Here is a 19,634-nt window from a genome sequence, read left to right on the forward strand (position 1 = left end):
TCGATTCTCCTGGGACTGGCTGTGTATGGCTTTGCCTAATGAAAACTGGACCTTAACTGGGGTCACAGATAGTGATAAGAAGTTCAGCCCCAGAGGAGCAATGTGATGAGCAGATCCCAAAGCCTGTAAACTGAATTCATTTGATTTTGCACTATGGGAGAAGCAACAAACACAAAACACTTCAGTGCTGTTTCAGAATATTATTGCAACATTTGAAAACAATTATTGTTCTTTGTAATACAGTGGTACTAAGCTTCTGGCTTCTAGAATGGGAAAGAGGCTCCAAAATTGTCTACAGCCAAGGCAGATAACTGCAGATGCTGAGGAAAGGAAGGGCTACGGGTTTGCCCAAAGACGTAAGGGCAATTAGTAAAAGAACAGGGAGATGAGTTTGAGGTTGTTGCCTTACCAGGAACACCATTTAAAAGTACATAAGCGTAACTTTGGTTGAACTCAAAACAGAGTGGTGAGATTCTGCAAGAAGTAAAACAGGGAAAGGCTACAAAAAATACAGTTCTGCTTCTGAGTTCTCACAGTTCAGAGACAGCAAGATTTGGGGGAGCTGGGTGCAACATTAGTGTGAGCTTGTTTTACAAGGTGTTAGAGATATGATGAAGTTACTTGTTTTCTGTATCTGTCATGGCAAGAAAAATCCACCAGCCCATACTACTCTGCATGGATAAGTTTCTGAATTTGTATAACTTTGGTCTCATTGTGCCATTTATCTTTCAGGATCAGCTTTATGAGATTTGTGTCAGGTTTTTCTATTTGGTTGCAAGGCTAGTTCATGGAATCTGCTCTCTTTTTAGTGTGGTGGATGTGCGTATGATAAAAAGCTAAGATTGCATCATCCTTAATAAAAGAGAAGATATATAGCCTAAAGAAATCAGATTAGTTGTAGAGAAAGAAATCAATCAGGTTGGCAAATTGTATCTCTGGGACAAAGTGCAAAATGTTTGTTTCATACAGTATTTATTGAACAAATTTGTTGAGAAGATGGTTAAAAATGCTCTACAGGAAAAAAAACGGGAACCATTTTGTTCAATTTAAATGACATTGATGTATTTTTTACATCATGAAATCTTGCAATATTACCAACAACAATCCCTGATAAAGTACTTTACACAATTGCCTCACAGGGCATTTTGAGATAAAAGTATATATCGGAGATTGTAAATTAGCTGCATCCAATTTATATGTAATGGAACCCACTACAGCCATCCTACAAAATTCAATAGAGCAGGAATCACATTACACTTCTGTGAGTTTGGGGTAGCAGGAGCTTTAAAGAGTCTCCAAAACAAACAGGCAACTTTAAATCATACTTACTGAACCCTGTGTATTTTATACACATGTGATTAAAATGTTTTGTCTCTGTTTTTCATTTTGCTGGGTGCTGCTGAAGGAAAAATTGTAATTCCAGGTTTGTGAAAACCATCATCTGCTTGTTCTCAAGAGAAAATGCGTTTTAATTGAACAGAGTAAACTATATTTAAATGCTGGGCCGAAAAAAACAAAGAAAAAGAAAAAGCAGATCTGTACAGAGGATCCATTTCAATATTTTCCTAGCAATGCGAGCAAGAGCACCAAATGAAAATGTAGTAAAAGCAGATAAAGGTTTACAAAGTACCATGGTGGTTTTTTCTTTTATTGATCTGTGCTTGCAGCCTCTGAAAACAACGCACAGTAGACATGAACCTGAACCAACAGGCGTTTCACCGTGAGGGCCCGTTTTTGCTGGTTTCCACCTATTTTCCAAAGGGAATAAAAGCGCTTTGTGCTTCCCAGTAGGCAGGTGGCACCTTGTGGGATCTGCCTCTCACCCCGCCACAGCCAGACCTGCCAAGGGGCCTCTCCTTGGCCGTCGCGTCTGCGCCGGCAAGGAGTTGTGCTGGCCATGCAGAGGAATGTACAAAACCCGTGGGCAAGCATTTGAACAGAGCAAGCGATTTGAGAGCAAGTTGATAGCGTTCAGGCCCATAAGGCTGAAAGGTGGCCATTGCTTGGTGGTGTTTTGTCAAGAGACGCTTCAAAGAGAAACCTAGCTCTTTTTCCTCTCCTCTGACTGATACTCAAGTATGTACATTTATGCGCGTGTATGGTATATGCATGATCACGTTGTTGCTTAAAAAAGCAGTTCTGTATAGCCCATTGGTGGTAGGTAATAATTCTTACTAATTTTAAAAGAAAATGTTGTTCTTTAAATTGTCCTTTCATACTGCACCATGTGCAAAATACATCAGAGTCAAAACGGGCCCAAAGCAGGAACATTCAGATCAGGACTCAAAATGCCTCGACTCTGGCAGTATCCTAAACCAGAACAATCACGCTGCAATCAGCGAAGCCCTGCCTGTGTAAAGCTGAGAACAAGGTCAAGTCCTGAGCCTCTGAAAAACGAGTCTCCAGCTGAGTCTTTGTATTTCCCAAAGATTCTGTTACACCAAATTGAAGCTAAAGCTAGGAAATGGACAGTACTTGCAAAATACAAGGTGACAGGGCCAGAGAATTAAAGCTAAATGTGAAAAAAGCCCGTAAATTTCAACAAGTGTGTGCTTGAATCCTGTGCTACAAAAGATATGAAGTGGAGGTCATGGTTTGGAGTTTAACCATGGAATTAGACCCTGATCCACTGGATTTAACTAGCACTTACATTGACAAAAACGGGTCAAAATTTGTGGTGTCCTTACCAGCTGGATGGTAAGTATGTGTCTAAAGAGCGGACAGCATCTCTGTCCCCAGCAGTGGCATGATACTGTAGGGTATGTTTACATTGCAGTGGGATTAGTGGGCTTTTGTCTGGAGTTCAGTATCTGGAGTGCGCCTGCTAGCATGTTTTGCAAAAGAAAATCAATATTAAAAGAAGAACAGAAGGGGGGCTTCAGCGTGCTAGTGCAAGCAGCTCGATAGGAATGGCAAGGGGCGGGAGAAGCATCGTAATTCTGTTCACTTTAAACGCAGTTAACGGGAAGCAGAAATATCGTTGCCATTCAGCTAGGCATGAGCTAGTCTGGCAAACGACTAGTGAATATGCTGAAACGATGTCGGGGGCAGCAAGGGAAGGAAGGGGAGCAAGAAGTTAGAGCTGCAGGCGTTCTGGTTGTGGTGGTGGGGCTGCACGAGCAGCTCAGCCCCTCTCCTGTGACCGGGGTGCCCTACACGGTGCGGCACTAAGAGGGGCCGCTCTGAGCCCTGGGGGAGCCGAGCCTGCAGGATTCAATAGCAGCACCGCAATGAACTGCGAAGGAGGAGACGGAGAACTGCCAGGTGCCTCTGCGCAGAGGCTGCCATTGCATTACGCTGTGCTTCCCCCACCGAGACAGCTGGAACTAAACCAGAGCCTCCCATGCTGCCATTAAAAGGTTCTTTTCTTAAGGACATGTGCACTTAATGTCAGAATATTGAAACCATACCCACGTGAATAAAGTTACTAAGCCAGTGATTCATTGCTGTTTCAAATCTCTATCTAGCCACAGTAAATTTCTGCTCAGTAGTGACAGTCTGTGTCCACATGCAGGCTATGATTTACAGTTCTGTGTTTTGTATCAACAACATCTGTTTAACAAAAGAAAAAAAAATAAGCCAAGAACATTTATTTTCTAATCTCTCTACCAGATGTTGTTTCGTTATGCACAAGATCCAGGGATTATATCAGAAATAATTTCATTATTTTAAATGAATAATCTGAAGTGTTTTTCTTAAAGCATGTCCCGTAACCACTAACAACATAAAAACATAGGAATGTAGAAAAATAAACTTGTGTTTTGCACACATCTATACTTACATCTATTTTAGGGGCACAAATATTAAGCACCAAATCCTAGCTTCAGATCGTAGTGTTAGGATTCTTGAAGATTTGCAGAGGAGAATATCAATTCTCAGGGTTATGATAGAGATAAGGTGGCAGAGAGCGATTGAAACAGCAGAAGAAATCAACAGTTGAGAAATGAACATGAGCCGCAGGGAAGGGAAGACACAAGAAGCAAATGTAGCTTCAAGGGGAGTAGTGCTGGGGTAGGATACAAGCTCAGGCCCTCCAAGCACACAAAAGTTGTGCCGTGCAACTCTCGTGAGTCCCCGGCCGGCTGCGGTCCTTGCACACCTGCGGGTCCCCCAGGTTCCCACCTGGAGGGTAGTTGGAAGGTGCGGTCTCAGTGCACCGGCGACAAAGCTGCTTGGTTCGGTTTCTGCTTTCTACCTTCTGGGGTACAGTTGCTCGGGGCTGAAGCAGGATCGCTTCCCTCGATGTGCTGGCTGCGCTCTTGCTGATGCAGCCCAGGTCGTGGTTGGCCTTTTTCGCTGTAAGGGCACACTGCTGACTCAGGTACTTAACATTTGCATATGGTTTTGCCTACAACAGTAGTGCGAGATCACATTCAAACTTATGGTCTCGACTGTAAAAAATTATTTTCATAATCATTTCCGTCGCTTGGAGGTAAATGCCAAGTCCCTTAGGTGTGTTTGATAAGCAGAAATTTTGGGGTGTTTGTTCTTGGAAAAGCAGGGTCCTTTACAGAGTTTCAAGCTGAGTATCAAAACTGCCACATAGAGCATCGGAGAAAAATCCTCGCAATTTGAGGTTTATTATCATTCCTCGCCATAATTTTTGCAGGGATATCACAAGTGGGAATGCTGATAACTGAAACACTGAGACTTTTATAACTGACTGGCCTGGATATCAGTCTTGAAGAACTAACAATTATTCAGAATTACGGTGATAGATTCTGTTGCAGTCCTCAAAAACATTCAGCCAAGTTAAAATGAAAGTAAATGCATCAATGATGCTGCTAAAGCAGACGGTGGGTCTGTGTTATGGTTCCAACCTTCTTTTGGGGGGAAAGAGATTTCAATATTTTTCCATGAGCTGTGGAAGCTGCAGGCATGTATCAATCCAGTATAGACCCACCCAGACCTCTGAGTTTTCTTGTTACATAAAGATTTATCTGTAATTGCCAAGGTTTACTTTTATTTTCCTTGCATTACTGTCGTGGATGCATATAGATGCATAACAATTCCTAATTTCCCTCCCTATATTCTTGTACAGCACAGATTGCTTATCAAATATAGTCTTAACACTAAAGTGTCAAACAGGATTTGCAGAAAGCTATTTGGGTTTGTAGTTTAGGATGAACGTTTATCAAATTGTGGATTAGCTGAATCATGCACTGAACCAAATTATTATTGTCTGTGATTAAATCACAAAGTGGTTATTGCCCTGTGTCATCTAAAGCACAAGACAGTTTAAATCTTTAAAATCCCTTTTTAAGGTGGCTATAGGAGCTACATAACTACAGACTTTTAGAACCAGACTCTGTCCCTAGGCAGAAGAATAATAGCTTTCAAAAGGTCGTTTGGACTGATCACTCTCTGCTTATATGGGCAACAGATCTGGGAAGGGAATGGATGGACTTATTTACATTTCAGACATACAGAATAATTTCTCACTAAATAGATCTCTTTGTACCCGGCGCTAAAATATTTATTCAAGGTGCTGGCTCAAAAAAAGGCGAGTGAACGGCCTGTTCGTTCTCGTGCCTGAAAGGACACGAGCTGCCTGCCGAAGAGCAGCAATGCCGACGGTTTGTTTGCCTTCATGCTGAGGCACGGGTCCTAGGGTGCAACTGAGTCGCAGAGGGCGAAGCTGTGCCGTGCTTCCCGGCAGTGCCGCTCCTCGGGCCTGGAGGCCTCCCCTCAACGCCGGTGCAGCAGGGTTTTACCACCCCAATGGGCACTTGGGAGGCTACAGTCTCTCTAAAGCTGTAGGAGGCTTTTGCCAGGCTGCCACAGTGGATGCTGTTCATTGCACGCCAACGAACGTGTGTTGCAGGGTGGGATACCGCGAACCTCCCAGCGCAGCACACCGAGGCGGCGGTAGCAAACTTTCATGGTGATGTCCACGCTCCTCTTCTGCACCCTTCAGCGGCCGTCTAGCTGAGGAGCTCAGAGGGCTTTAAGCCTGCTCATTTTCTCAGCCTCGTTATTAGGTAACAAATAACCCTCCTGATGGCCGTCTCACTCGCCTCGCTGAGTCACCAAGGAGCGAACAGTCTGTGCCAGACAGGGGAACGGTGGGCTGGGGGACACGGAGGCCCGTCTCCTGCTCTGAGGCGTGCAGCTGGGGAGGTCACAACCCAGGAGGAGACATGAGCAGTCATCACCATTTTTCTTTTTGAATAGATAGGAGGGAAGTCCTGAAATGGCTTGTTTTCATGTTGCAACAAGGGGTCACGGGGTAGAAGGGGCTAAGAGTCACTGCATTAGAGTCTGCTGGAGAAATGAAAGTCTGGTACAGCTGACGGTGGCGTGACACTCGGAGCCCATGGCAGTGGCACCGGCAGAAAGTATGCATTAGGCTGCCTTCACTCCTCTACTTCATCCCCCTCGTCCTACTCTTTGACCTATTTTCTCTCATTGTTATCTAGTAATCTATTTTTTAAAGGCTCAGCCCAGTCTTTCCTGCTGGTTTCAGCTGATCCATCTCGCTGCTAGCCTGTGAAACCAGCACCTCCTAAAGAAACGTCCCTCTGCCAATTACTCCGGAGGCATGGGTTCAGCTCAGCGTGAGAGCTCGATTGAAGCCAGTTGGCTGTGCCAACAGGACAGGGATGGCTCGAGAGAGACTTTTTGCAAAGTATAGAAACTCTAAACAAATTTCTTCAGTCTTTCCTCCATCCATGCTCAACCAAAGCTAGCAAAGTCAGAAAAATGGCAATGTTTTACTGAAGGGAGGACTTAGCCTGTATCTCTGCCCTCCCTTTGGAAAGCCCACAGAAGGGAAGGAGAAAGTTGCATAGAAAACTCCAGGAGGCAAACACAGACTTTTGCTCTGAGCATGCCTCTCCGAGAAGAAGGGTCTGAGGTTTCTCAGAAAACACGCGTAGCAAATGCTCTAAGCCCTGAGATTTCTCAGGCGTGTGCCCTTGCCCTCAGCACCTCGCAGCTAGGTGTACCCGGAGTACCTTGCAGAGAGGTGTTCGCCCCGGGTGAGCTGTGATTCCCACTGGAGTCCCGCCAGCTGAGGGGGGGAGGACAGAGGGAGTGAGCGTGCTGGATCGCCACATGAAATGTCTGCTCTGCTCGTGTGCAGTCTCTTTGGCCGGCAGCCTTTTGGCTAGCCCCACCTGCCTTTTTTCCTTTTTTTTTTCCCCCCAGCTGAACTGACGGAGAGGAGTCTGCGGCTCCTTTCTGTCCCTGCAGCCTTCCTGTCTGGCTGACTCTCTGCCCTGGACACAGATGTATACTTAAATACGAACTCTGCGAGGCACACGTTACGCTTGCAGAGGGAGTGTGGAGCGGGAAGATGCTGTGATCCGTAGGTGGGCTGCTGCGGTTGGGCTGCCAATAGCTGTTGTCTTGTGCAAGAATGAAATAACAGTAACAATATACTGCGTTCAGCCCCGGTTGCTTAGAAAGAAGGCTTCAGTACATTTTAACAATTAATTCTGTGTCCAGGCGGCTACTTTGTTTCTAAGCGTCCCATCCACATACTTCACCCTTTGCGATCTCATTTCTGCTGGAGTTGCGTCACCTCACGCTAACCTAGTGGCTGCTGATGCAGTCCTGTGGCAGCTGTTTGCAGAGGTTTGCCCTGCTCCCTGCCAGCAGCCTCCCTCCCTCGTCCAAATTGCTGCTCGGCTCCAGGCCGTGTTCAAAATGTCTGAGTGAGCTCTATCCTGGGCAAAATGGTTGGATTTCTAAGAGTAATAGCTAAGGCATGACAGATAGCACCCTCCAAAATCCCATCCCTGCACAAGTCACATAAGGGGAAGCAGGAGCGCACCTGCAGTGTAGAGGAGGCATGTTATAGCTTTAACATGTGTTAGTTGGTCAAGGTGAACCCTGGACCGAGCCCATAAACATTTAAGTCCCAGAACAAATGTTTGGGGTTGTACAAACATGTTAACTACCTCCAGTTAATTGGCAAGCAATTACCTTGAAGTAAAAATAGCGTTCCCATAGCTGAGCAGTCACAGAGTGCCTGTCCCCCCATGAACACTTACAGATCACTAAAATTTTCGGCAGAGGAGCCTTGTCCAATTTGCCTTCTGGATCCTCACAGGTTTGTGATCAAAAGTTTTTTGTCCCCAGCAGCAATTGCTGGTTGTTTGTGGTGTAGACTCAGCAAACAGGGCTGTGTGCCAGAGCTAATTTTCATGCTGCCCTTTAATAAGGTTCTGCAGTTCATAATGCAATGAAAAAAATAAGATAATATTGACCGGCAAAAGCATGCAGTTCGGCAAGGGAATATACCTACTGCGTGCACTATAATACTATAATGGAACTATCGGTGAAAGCTAGGTAAGTATTTTTTACTTAAAGACAGGTTGGCAGGCTAGAATGTGTTTCCTACTGACCTACTGAATTTTGAATCTTTCTGGTACTTCGCATGACAAAGATACACAGCTGAACTGGATTTCATTAGATGTATATGCAGTTGAGAACCGAGAAGCAAAGTCCTGCCTGCACCCAACACAGCACTTGGGACTACCGAGTGAGAGACCTATGGTCAGCTGTTGGACCTGTTGCCTCTCTGCTGCTAGGAAAAGCTATAGAAGTCAGTAGCATCTTTTCATGAGATCTCTGGTCCATGCAGACCCATCGGCTTCTCTTAGAACTTGGATCAAGTCCTTGCTTGATCCTCCACAACATTTTGGCAAAAAATGCCCAGATTTTCTTGGTCTGTAACTAAACCATAACTGGATATCTTTCTCGGGAGAGATTATCACAGCATTGCTGGAAAGGCAAAGCTGGGCACATGCAAATGAGTGGAGTCTGTCATTGAGTTCCCATGACTCTGGGGCTCGTGGTGGCCAAGATGGGCTGGCATGTGGTTCAGAGTGGTTCCAGCTGAAGAGCTACCACCAGCACCACAGAGTCGTGTGGCAACGGGTGATGTGCTGTGCACTCTGTCTCTGTCTTCACCTGCTCCTGGTCATCCCTCTTCCCAGAAAATATAACGTTGTGTTGAGGAGGAGGAAAGCAGGTGACACTGGGAGCCTCGAGAGAGGCAAGCCCGCTGAGCCGGGACATCTGGCATCCGCACGGATTTGTGTGGTGTTCCTCTGGACGCTGCGGTGCAGCGGAGGGTCAGGCCACAAAAATCTTTCCAAGGCAGTCGGTGGTCTGTGCCTTGCATCCTGGAGAAGCAAGGGAGTGGCAGATGGAAAACAAAACTAGCAAAGTGCATTTCACAATCCTGGCAGCAGTAGTCTGCAAACACAAGAACCGCAATGATGGCGTCTCGGATTGCTCTCCCTGTGCAGCCTGGCTTTAGAAACTTTGGCGTTATGGTGAGCCTTGCCAAAAAGGGCTCCTAGTCCCTCAGCTGGCTCCTACGGCCGTGCGGCCTTGTGTTTGGTATCTTCAGGTGCTTCAAGCAAGAGAAGCTGTAATGGGTGCAGATATTAGAGCTTTCCAGGAACCATTCAGATACAAGTGCAGCTCTGTTCACTGTAGCTCCTTTGAATTCACTTTCTGTGCCTGTAGTGGCAGACAAATTTGCTGGCAAACATTTTGCAAAAAAAAGGCATTGATCCAGAAAGGCACTGTGCACAAACTAAGCTTAGTATAAATGAGTGCACCTGTGCTTAACGCTAGGCACGTGATGAATGCTCTGCTAGATTCTAGCCAAAATAAATTTAAAATAAATATCGGAGCGTACTCATAGAAAATGAATGCTGGTCTTGTAAGCAGAAACGCATGCGGCAGAAATAGGAGTCTACCGCTCCGTGTGTCCGCTGGGGATATCCAGCAGGGAGGGTCACGTGCGCTCCTTTCGAGCTCACCAGCAGAGCTGGTGAAAACAGGTTTTGATTTGAATGAGTTATGACCCATTGAAAATGGCATCATGCGTAACCACAGTAAATTGTCATAATGAGATCACGAGGCTCAAAAAAGTGGGCAGCGAGGAAAGAGGCCTCATTCCACCAGCGCACACGGCTGACTGAGCCCTGGGCTGCAAAATGCAACGGAGGGGCACGGTCTTATTCCCTGAACATCATGTTGTTGTAGCGACAGGACCAGAGGTTGCACAGCCGGACAAAAACTCATTAGAAGTTTTGAGTTAAAAAGAAGAAAGCAAGCCAAAATTCTTATGGCTTTGCATTTAGTCTTATCCAGGGTAACACAGGGGACTGAGCTAACGCAAATAGTGGAAAAATATTAATGCTGTAAGTGCTTCCATGCTTACCAAGGGTTAGCTTGGTTGTTTCTGAACCATGTTCCTGTTGGAGGGGAGGGTTTGGTGATCAGGGCAGAGCACTACGTAGTTGAAAGCAAGTCTCTCTGGAAGCACGATAAAGCTGTATTCACTTGGCACATCCCCGGGCTCACAGCTCTGCCAGACCAGCCCGTGTGGAACCTGCTCCCATACAGCTGCCCGGGGCTGCCCAGCTGTAAATGCTGCAGAATCGTCGGTGGCTTTTGTATTTTCATGGTGAGGCAAAGTCTGAGACTACAGTGAGTTCGATGTACTTAAAACTTTACCAAATACCAAGCCCAGACAACATAAGTAGCACAGCTTTTTCCTGCCAGGAGTCTTGTAGGTGGAAAGGAAATATCTCCTTTCCTTTACTCCTCTCCTCCTCTCCTCTTTTCCTCTTTTCCTCCTTTTCTTTTTGATACAGTGCTATTTGTGTGGGGCCATTCACAGTGCAGTAGTCTGGAACACACTCCAGCTCATTCTCTTTCTCTTCTAAAGTTAAGTGCACATGTCCTTTGAGGCCCGTTGCAAAACACCATACATATGATCTAACCACATCCTCCCACTCCCCCCAAGGTGGAGGGCAGAGGTGCGTTGATGCAACGCATCGCCAGCTACAGGACCTGTTTCCCTTGTCTCGTGCCTTAAGGCAAATCGGGTTGCTTGCCACATGGTTGCCACTCCTCCTAGGCTTGCACCCTCCAGACTCCTCCGTCTGTTACGCTTTGCACACAAATATCTGTGCCCCTGAGCCATGGAGACAGTTCAGCCTTATACTGATACGTAGCACCTTCCTGACTCATATCATCTATCTTTACAGTATTTTTATCATGATTAAATTCATAACCTGAGTCCATGAATAGAGAAACACCCAATTCAATGCTATTCCATGCAGTGCTTGGTCCCTAGCAGGTTAGCCCTGGGCCATGGAGTTGTGCTTGCATCTACCTAAAGTGTACAATCTGAATAGCATGCTGAAGCCTAAGCCATTCTCAGGATCCCAAATCTTCTGTTGTGGGCAGCTGAATTCAATCCAAGGTCCCTCTGCTCTTGCAGTAGGCACACTTCAGGCCAGTCTGGAGAGGACTCTGGCTTGGCTTGTTTTCCTGATGTTGGTTTGCTGACATTGCTGCAAGGACAGCCGAAATAGATGGAGGCCAGCCAAGCTGAAGAGACACTGGGGAAATGTGTCCCTGCATACACTTAAGAGCAAAGCACGGGGAGCACTCAGGCTTTCCTGGTGCCAGTGTACCAGAGAAGTCTCCCCAGAGCTGACCCAGCGGGCGTTTCTGCATGCCAGAGCCGCAGATGAATGTGCCGACGTTGCCCACGCTGCAATACAGGTGCAGCTGTGGGGAACCAAGATTTTGCAGTCGGTGCCTCCTTTGTAGCTAAGGAGAACCAAGAATAAAAATGCTCGTGTAAAATACTTTCTGAATTTACTGCTTCTTAAGCTCACTTGCTCTGTGTCATCCACTGAGTAGAAGTCCTTCTGAGTTTTTGTTCTCTAGTCTCAGCTTAGTAGTACTGAATAAACCACTACTAACATTACTAATTTTTCGAATACCCATGTAGGAGAAGAACTTGGACTGGTTCCCTCGGATGAGAGCCATGTCCCTGGTTAGCAATGAAGGCGACAGTGAGCAAAATGAAATCAGGAACCTGCAAGAGAGGCTGGAGTCAACCATGAGCCTTGTTAAACAGCTTTCCAGTCAGCTTGCTGAGCTCAAGGAACAGGTAAGTGTCCTGCAGTGGGTAGCAACCTGAGCGCGTGCGGGTGTACACGCTGCCTTTCATCAGGTCACAGTCAGGACAGTGTTACAAAAGAAACTTTTGTCTTAGAAAGGTTTTATCTTTCCCTCCAGTAAGCTCTCTGAGTAGATACACTGATATGGGTTTGTAATGAAATTGTACTCCATTAGCAACAGCAGAGAACAGGTAAGGAGAAAAGCCGAGGGGGAATTAGTTATGAAATCCTCCCGGTGAGTGTGCGAGGACAGCGGGAAAACTGCAGAAGCAGTGACGGGCTTTGCATATGCAGGTACTGCATAACCCGGCAATAAAAAAGGCGTAGCATCAGAAATAGCTGCGTACTGATGGGAATCAGTAGAAAAGCTTTCTGAATCCGACACTTGGATTTTTTCCCCCCACTAAGAAAATCAACAGTGCTGTTGCGAAAACAATTTGCTGAGCCTGTTGCTTTGCTTGTGTCACCCTTGTCTTTGTGCTCCTCCTGCAGCTCCCCCTTTTCTACTGTATGGAGCTCAAGCTGCTGGCCTCCCTTAAAGCCCTGCTCCTGCCTAAACCACCTTATGTGTTTTCTCTTGTTTCAGGATCAAAAGGCCAGCTCCTTTTTTGCTAAAGATGCTGGTCACCTCTGGTTTGCTCATTACAGTTTCAGAAAGGCATCTTTGTGTTTTCTTTATGGGAAGCACTTCAGTGGCATCAACAGAGTTATCTAATTATCCCCCTTCAAATCCCTCCTTAAAACTCTTTTTCCCTGTGAAAAACTCGACAAAGGTTTAGGCTGGATCTGCTGAGACCCTTGCTTATTGTGCTTACCCATACTGTCCTGGTGGTTTTTTTATCCCTCTCTGGCTGAATCTGTTCTCTCCTGGCTTAAATTTAAACTCGCTGGGGCTGGGACCATCTTTTAATTCTGTGATTGTACAGCACCAAGTGCCAATGCTGACCCTCTGCAGGGCTACACAACACGATAGCAGCGCATAATACGCTGTAAGACCTGCCGCTGGATAAGAATAATGTACAAATGAGAATAAAATGTCCCTACTTTGCAGGAAACAGATCTCCCACTTCAAAGGCATCTCTTACTTGTAATTTTCAGTGCTGAGGAAAAGAATTCCACTCCCTGTTGTTTTGCTTATATGTATCTTGCTCTGCGACTGCTAAATAATAGTAAAAAGGAAAAAAAAAAAAAAAGAAAAAAAATTCTCAACTCGTCTCTCTCTGCCTTTCCACCTTAGATGACAGAACAAAGGAAGAATAAGCAGAGGCTGGGCTTTCTTGGATCAAACACACCCCATGTGAATCATCACATGCCACCACCCTGATACCACGGGGAGAAGCCGTGACTAGCCTTTCATCAGTATTCCTGCTTTATTATAGAATAAAAAGCTGAGATTGAGAGGAGTGAACAGTGCCTATTGTTACAAAGTTAAAAACAACCAAGTGCCAAGATGTTAAGTGGTTTAGCTCTGGGAACAATTTGTAGCTGTTTTTCATGGTTGAAAGGGACCACAACCTAGAATGCGAGAGATACAAGGGAGCTCGTTTGTATTCATTCACGGGGTCCGACTCAGCTGCGTTTGCACTCTGCGACTCGATGGCTTCGGTGGTAGCTGCCGTGTGCGATGGAGGTCAGGGCAGCGTTTGGCCGCGTCCTTAGAGCTGCCTTCAGGCTTCTCCCTCAAGCGCTGGGATAACCAAGATGAGCAGAAGAAGGAGAAATGTTTATTAACGCAAATACGACAGCCTGGTTCGGAATCACTAGAAGTTGTTTCTGGCTTATTTGCCAAATAGCAACATTATTCATATCTGCTTGGCATTTACTATTTTTTAATTACCGTAAATATGTCAGTTGAGTAAGCAAGAATGTTGCTTCAAGTAACTTCTACTAGGAGGGAAAGGGGAGAAACCTCAAAAGACTGGGAAAAAAAAAGAAGAAAAAAAAAAACAGAAAAAGAGTTGTAAAGAGAAACATTAACGCTTTTGAATTTTAGCTGTCACCATGCAATTTCTTATTTATAACATGGAGCACAATGGATCTACAGCTGTGGGAATGTTATGCACATAACACTGACAACATAACTGGAAGTGATTTCTTTCTCCTGGCTTCAGATGTTCTCGATTAATGTGACTGTGAGATTTCACATACTGAGGAGTTAAACTGTGTTTTAAATTCAAGTTCCAGTGGAGGATTCAGGAAAAAAAATTATACCTGTAGTTTGAAGCGCATATGGGATTTTATTTTTTTTTTAAAAGCTTAGAAATGTCTTTCTGTATGGAGCTGTAATGGTGTCATTACCTTCCATAAACTCATCTTCAGCGAGCGTTGACTTGCGTAAATAAGCACCGTATTTTGCCAGCTTTCTTCTGAGCTAAAGCTCATGGGCTTAGCCTGCCTTTGCCCACCCTTCCTCTTTCAGGGGCTTGCAGGAGTGGCCTCTCCCCCCGGGCCTGGCTGGTGGGGTCGGGGGGCACTGCCGGAGGAGCTCCTTCCAGCTCTAGGCTCTGCGAAAGGCGGCAGCCGAGTCAGCTGTGCAGGTTTCTGCTGTATTCTGTATTTCTTGGGGTGGCTTTCAAAGAAAAGTTACAGGGTTTCCACAGAGCCCAAGAGGGCTCTTCTCTCTCTTAGGAGAAGATTTTGGGGGCACTAATGGGAGTTGTGGTCCCAGTTCACTTTCATTTTCCGTGGGTTTTGGGTACCTAATTGTCCTCGGTGCATCTGAAAATGCACCTCCATTACATGGAGTCACTTTTTAAACCAAAATATTTTTGCAATGATTTTCCCCCTGTAATATTTACATTTTGCTATAAAACCCATTTTGATCAAAGGTGAAAATATTATTGGCTCCACTGTTTCTAGTTTCTCCCTGAAGAAATGCTGTTGTCTTATTTAAGGCACAATTCAAACCGGCAGACCTGGAGTAAAGGGAAGGAAGGGGCGTTTCCCTCTCTTCGTCCCAAATTCTAACCTGTTCTTGGAAACCATCTCTTTTTTTGTGCCAGTGAAGTGGCTGAGGTAAAAATAATATACTTTAGGGTCTGATTCTTCTACCATTAAAACATTTCTCATTGGCTTCAATTGTGTCCTTCAAAAATACTGTGTGGAAAGCAGGGATTTGTGTATTTTATGGAAAGAAAATCTCTTTCTGTTGACTTTCCTTTAGTCCATAGAGCATGCCGGTTGTGAAAGGCGATGGCCATTTCCAGGTTTAGGGTCTATTTTTCCTGTAAGAAATTCTCTCCAATCCAGCCAGCGCTCTGCCTCCATGTGCTAAGGTGAAGAGCAGGTGGCGGTTATCAGAAATGGCATAAGGCCAATGGAAGCGAGTGGTGGGAGACTAAATTTTCTACAGCTCCTCTGCGGGTGTTGGGCTCACAGCCTCGCTGCAGCCAGACGTCGGCTGCTTCCCAGGCAGAGGGAGTGCGTGGAGGCAACGGGAGCTGGGTTGAGCTGGTCAATAACTGCGTGTTTGCTTCCGAGGCTGGAGTAACCTTTTCCACTCCAAAGACCAGACAATAGTTGGGTCTTTGGAGAGGAGAGCAGATGCGGCTGTGGCATGGGGAGCTGATGGTAGGAAAGCTGCGAGGTCAAAGCAGAATACAGGAAAGCAGTTGTCTTCAATGAACGACTGAGATATTTTAGGAATAAAGCTTGGAGCGTGCCTTTCCTTCACGCTTACTGTGTATGAGGTTTTGATGCTACTGCTCCAGCATCGCTGTGGTGGTGAAAACCCCTTCCGTAAGCCTCGCCTGTCAGTGAGGACGGGGCTTCATGTACCAGTTGGCATTCAGCCCTGAGAGACTTGCAGTGAATTGATTCTGGGAGTTTGATCGGCCACACGCCATGCAGTAACCAGCCACCAGCGTAACATAAAGCCGGAGTTGCCTTTCTGACTAGACCTACTGTACCTCGCGAAGCCAAAGGAGTTGCATGCAAACATAAAGCCAGCGGTAAGTTGGTAGAGAATCAGACCCTGCAGCTGTATTAATTCAAATTAGTTTATGCAGTTCATCAGATCTTGTCACAGCTTCTGTTTCAACAGCAATTTCCTCTTCCTCACACAAATGCTTATTAGAGGTATAAAGCACAGTTTAACAGAACGAAGATAAATTAAGCGATCGCTATTTATTGGGGTGGGCGGTTGGCTAATACTGGAAGTGGTTGGCATTTTTCTTGTTTACACTTGGAAAAAGCAAACGAACCACTGCACATCAAGGAAGGTTTCTGCTGTTGGAGCTGGAAAAACTTGAGACTCGATGCGTTTGTGCCCTGAGCTCAGGCCTGCAGTTGCGTGCTGCTGGTGCTCTCTCTGTCTTGCACCCCAAATGATGTCCCCAAGGCTCAAGAGCCCAAATACTGCTCTTGAGAAGGGGGAGCTACAACGTCAAAAACTAAGAGCTAACAGATGCCGATTAGCCTTTGCCACGGTGCCTTTCTGCTGTTGATAGCTTCCGAGAGAGACCTCCGTAATCAATAACAGTAGGTGATGCTACTTGCACAGATTGTAAATATATTTCACTGAGTGTTTTGACATTTTTGCTGATTCTGCCAAAGCTTAGGCCCTGCCCTGCAACTCTCATCCGTGTGAGCAATCTGTACACTCGCACGCGGTAACTTAAGCAGGAGATTTCTTACGTGAATAATAGTTGCAGGGCCAGCGCCGAAGCCTTAAAGATTGTGAAATATCCCCATCAATGAGTTTATAACAAACAAAAAAAAATCATTGTTTTATACATATATTTATATATGTATCTTTGTTTAATGCAGCTGGGGTATGCTCTTCTTAGGCAAGCATCATTTACCTTACCTATTTATATGAAATGATTGCAAAGAAGTTAAAAACATCTAAGAGCTTTCAATGCCTTAGAGGGATTTATAATTATAAGCTCCTTGACAGTTAAAATCTACTTAAGTAAATATGTCCATTGCTGCTGAATGTAACTTTTAATAAAATGTGTCATTTTATATACATCTGTCTCACTTTTATTCTTGGTGCTAGAGGTGCGGGGAAATGTGTGTTGCTGAAGACTGCTGGGAAATCCAGGCTGGTCGTCCTGCATGGGAGACCAGGCGTTGGGTGTGCATCCATTTCCTCTAAGTGACAAAGCAGACAGCATCAGTACAGGCCTGAATAGATGGAGGCTGAATCCAGCAATCAAAGCGAGGGTTTATTTTATTTCAGGCAGAAATTGTTCCGTTGAGAAGAATGGGTCAGATTGCCACCTTTCCTGAAGGCTGGGTGGCAGTTAGGTGTATAATTTGCTCAAGTGCTTCTTGTTCAGTCCCTAACTGGCAGGCCAGGGGCAGCCCTGGTTGAAGGTGGGCAGACGCAGGGATCGTGATGGATGTGAGTGTCACTGAGGGAGAGGAACAGGCTCAAGCCAAATGTCCTGGTGCCTGAGGCACGTCGGGTCTCGCTGCCTCCTCGGGTCTGACTTGAGGACTTGGCAACTCACTGCGAGGCTGTGGGCATCCCGAGCATCACGTATTGCAGTCGGCAGGAGCGAGGGGACATCCCATCCTCACGTCCCCCAGGGGAGCAGCAGACCACTCCCGCCAGGGCCGTGCTCGTGAGCAGCAGAGAGCGTGTGATACGCGCTCGTGTGCATGCTCGTGTAGGGGATCTGGGTCTTCACCAGCCAGCAGCCTTTCAAGACAGAATTGCTGGTGGTGCTCAGGAGCCTCTCGCTGTCCATCATGCGTTCCCGGTGCCAGTCCAAGACCTTAATTTTGGGAATCCAGCCCTCAAATACTATGGATGCAGAGGTTAAAGGCTTGAAGGTTTGATGTGACTTCTCTTGCTAGGGTGGGGGCTTCTGTGTGTGTGAGGTTTTTGGTGTGCCTTTTTTTCTTCTTTTTTTCTTCTTTTTTTCTTCTTTTTTTTCTTTTTTTTCTTTCTTTTTTTTTTTTCTTTTTCTTTTTTTTTTTTGTTTCTTTTTTTTTTTTTTTGTTTCTTTTTTTTTTTGTGTAGCTCCTTCAAGTAGCACGTTGAGAGAGAGACCGGAGGTTTTCCCCTCTCTTCTAGGTAAAAGGATTGAGGAAGACAAACAGCCGACAACCACTGTCTCTTTCAACTGAGACAACTCAGGGTGAGGAAATCTGCGGTCTGGTGAAAAAAGGAAGCGCCCTACAAACCTGTGACAGGAGAACTATGACATATAAGTGCTTTTCTTTTTTCCCCAGCTGTGTTTATTACAGAAAGTCAGTATTTATGAGGAAAAGAATGAGGTCTCTTCTTAATGAGAAAAAGCCTGCTAATTAATTAATAAGAAAAATCCTATTAAACAGAGCCTGCTGCTGTTTCTGTGCACTTGTTCTACCAACCTGCTGAGTTTCTGACTAGAATTAACTTCCTTTTATATTCTGTGGTATGACTTTAAAGTTAAATAGAAAGGGGCTTGTTTGCTACTAGGTTTCCTGGATCATCCTGCAAAAAGGATGTCCTAAGAGAAAATGGGTTTTCATACAGTAAACTTTCAACCTAAGATTACAGTCACATTTTAAAAAAAAGCCCCCAAACCAGAAGCTCCTAAGCCCAAATGGGAGCAGTTCCGCATGCAGAACTGAGAACCTAACACCGAGGCTTGTATTTCATTAAATGTTTTCCCCAAAGGTACATTTTATTCAAAAAGCATTTCGGGGAGCAAATGTCCACCTCGGCATCAGCTGTGTAGACGTCAGCGGGCTCACGCTGGTGTGGCCTATTGAGCAAATTCAGCTCCTCCGTTTCCACCATTGCTTCTGCTGTGACAAAAGCATCTGCAGGCAAGGATGTTTTCTTTGGAAAGAGCATGCTTGTTTTCTTGGGGGGGGGGGGGGGGGGGGGGGGCTGCTGAGTCTATCTTTAAGTGGAGAAAACAGATTTAAGGCTGCTGACCTGTCTGCTGTCCCGGGATGCCCACAGGAGCGACCGGCAGCGTGACTCCTGTTTGCAGGCACCCGTACTGAACATCCCTATTTGCACAAAATCATCCCAAATGACTCAAAAGAAACCCAAGCTCCGGGGATTTTAAATGTGGAGTAGTGTATTGCTATCATCAGTTCACACTTGCCCGCTCTATTTATATGCTGTACTTTTTTAGTCTGAAGCAGGAAGCTGCAAGACACAAGACAAATAGCCTTCATAACTTTGCTATTTCAACGTGTTTCTCTTGCTGCAAACAGCCAACAGTTACCCTTTTTTTTTTTTTTTTTTTTGTACAGTAGGTTTCTCACTCTGTGACCCCACCTCTCACCATGTCTCTGCCTTCGTCCGCTGCAGCTCAGGTAAGGTGAGACCTGGGCATATCCAGAACCATGGGCCATTACCAGAGAAGCCAAACCAATAAGCTAAATCTGTAGGAGCACGGTCAAACTGGCAGTGTCTTGTCCTTATGACTTTAATAACTCTGTTTAAATGTCATAGATCATGTTGTCAACTAACACATTCAGTATCTGACTTGGTACGAGCAGGAGTTTTTTTAACAGCCCTTCTTGTGGTAAATTATTGCACAATCTTCAACCCCTTGGCTGGAGTTTGAAGCCCTCTATAGCCTGTTAAACAAACTGTGGAGATGGCAAAGTTGATAGGAAGAAATGAACGGCTTCTGTTCCAAATTTTAACCTAATCCGCTGGAATAAAACCATGCCCCGGTGGTGGGAGCCAGCTGAGATCCACTGCCTGAGCCAGGCTGAGCCCTGGCCCTGCGG

General features: G+C 45.6%; 1 protein-coding gene across 4 annotated transcripts in view; it reads left to right on the forward strand.

Annotated features, from left to right (window-relative positions):
• ITPR2 (inositol 1,4,5-trisphosphate receptor type 2) overlaps nucleotides 1-16,870 on the forward strand; it is a 271,778-nt gene extending 254,908 nt beyond the window's left edge. For all 4 annotated transcript variants that reach the window (XM_082310914.1, XM_082310915.1, XM_082310916.1 and 1 more), the window contains 2 exons: nucleotides 11,774-11,935; nucleotides 13,183-16,870. In XM_082310914.1, the coding sequence (XP_082167040.1) occupies nucleotides 11,774-11,935; nucleotides 13,183-13,269 (249 nt within the window). In that variant the 3' untranslated portion in view covers nucleotides 13,270-16,870. The remainder of the gene's footprint in view (nucleotides 1-11,773; nucleotides 11,936-13,182) is intronic.
• The last annotated feature ends 2,764 nt before the right edge of the window (nucleotides 16,871-19,634 follow it).

This window comes from Platalea leucorodia (assembly GCF_965183815.1).
Source record: "Platalea leucorodia genome assembly, chromosome: 4".
NCBI classification, from domain to species: domain Eukaryota; kingdom Metazoa; phylum Chordata; class Aves; order Pelecaniformes; family Threskiornithidae; genus Platalea; species Platalea leucorodia.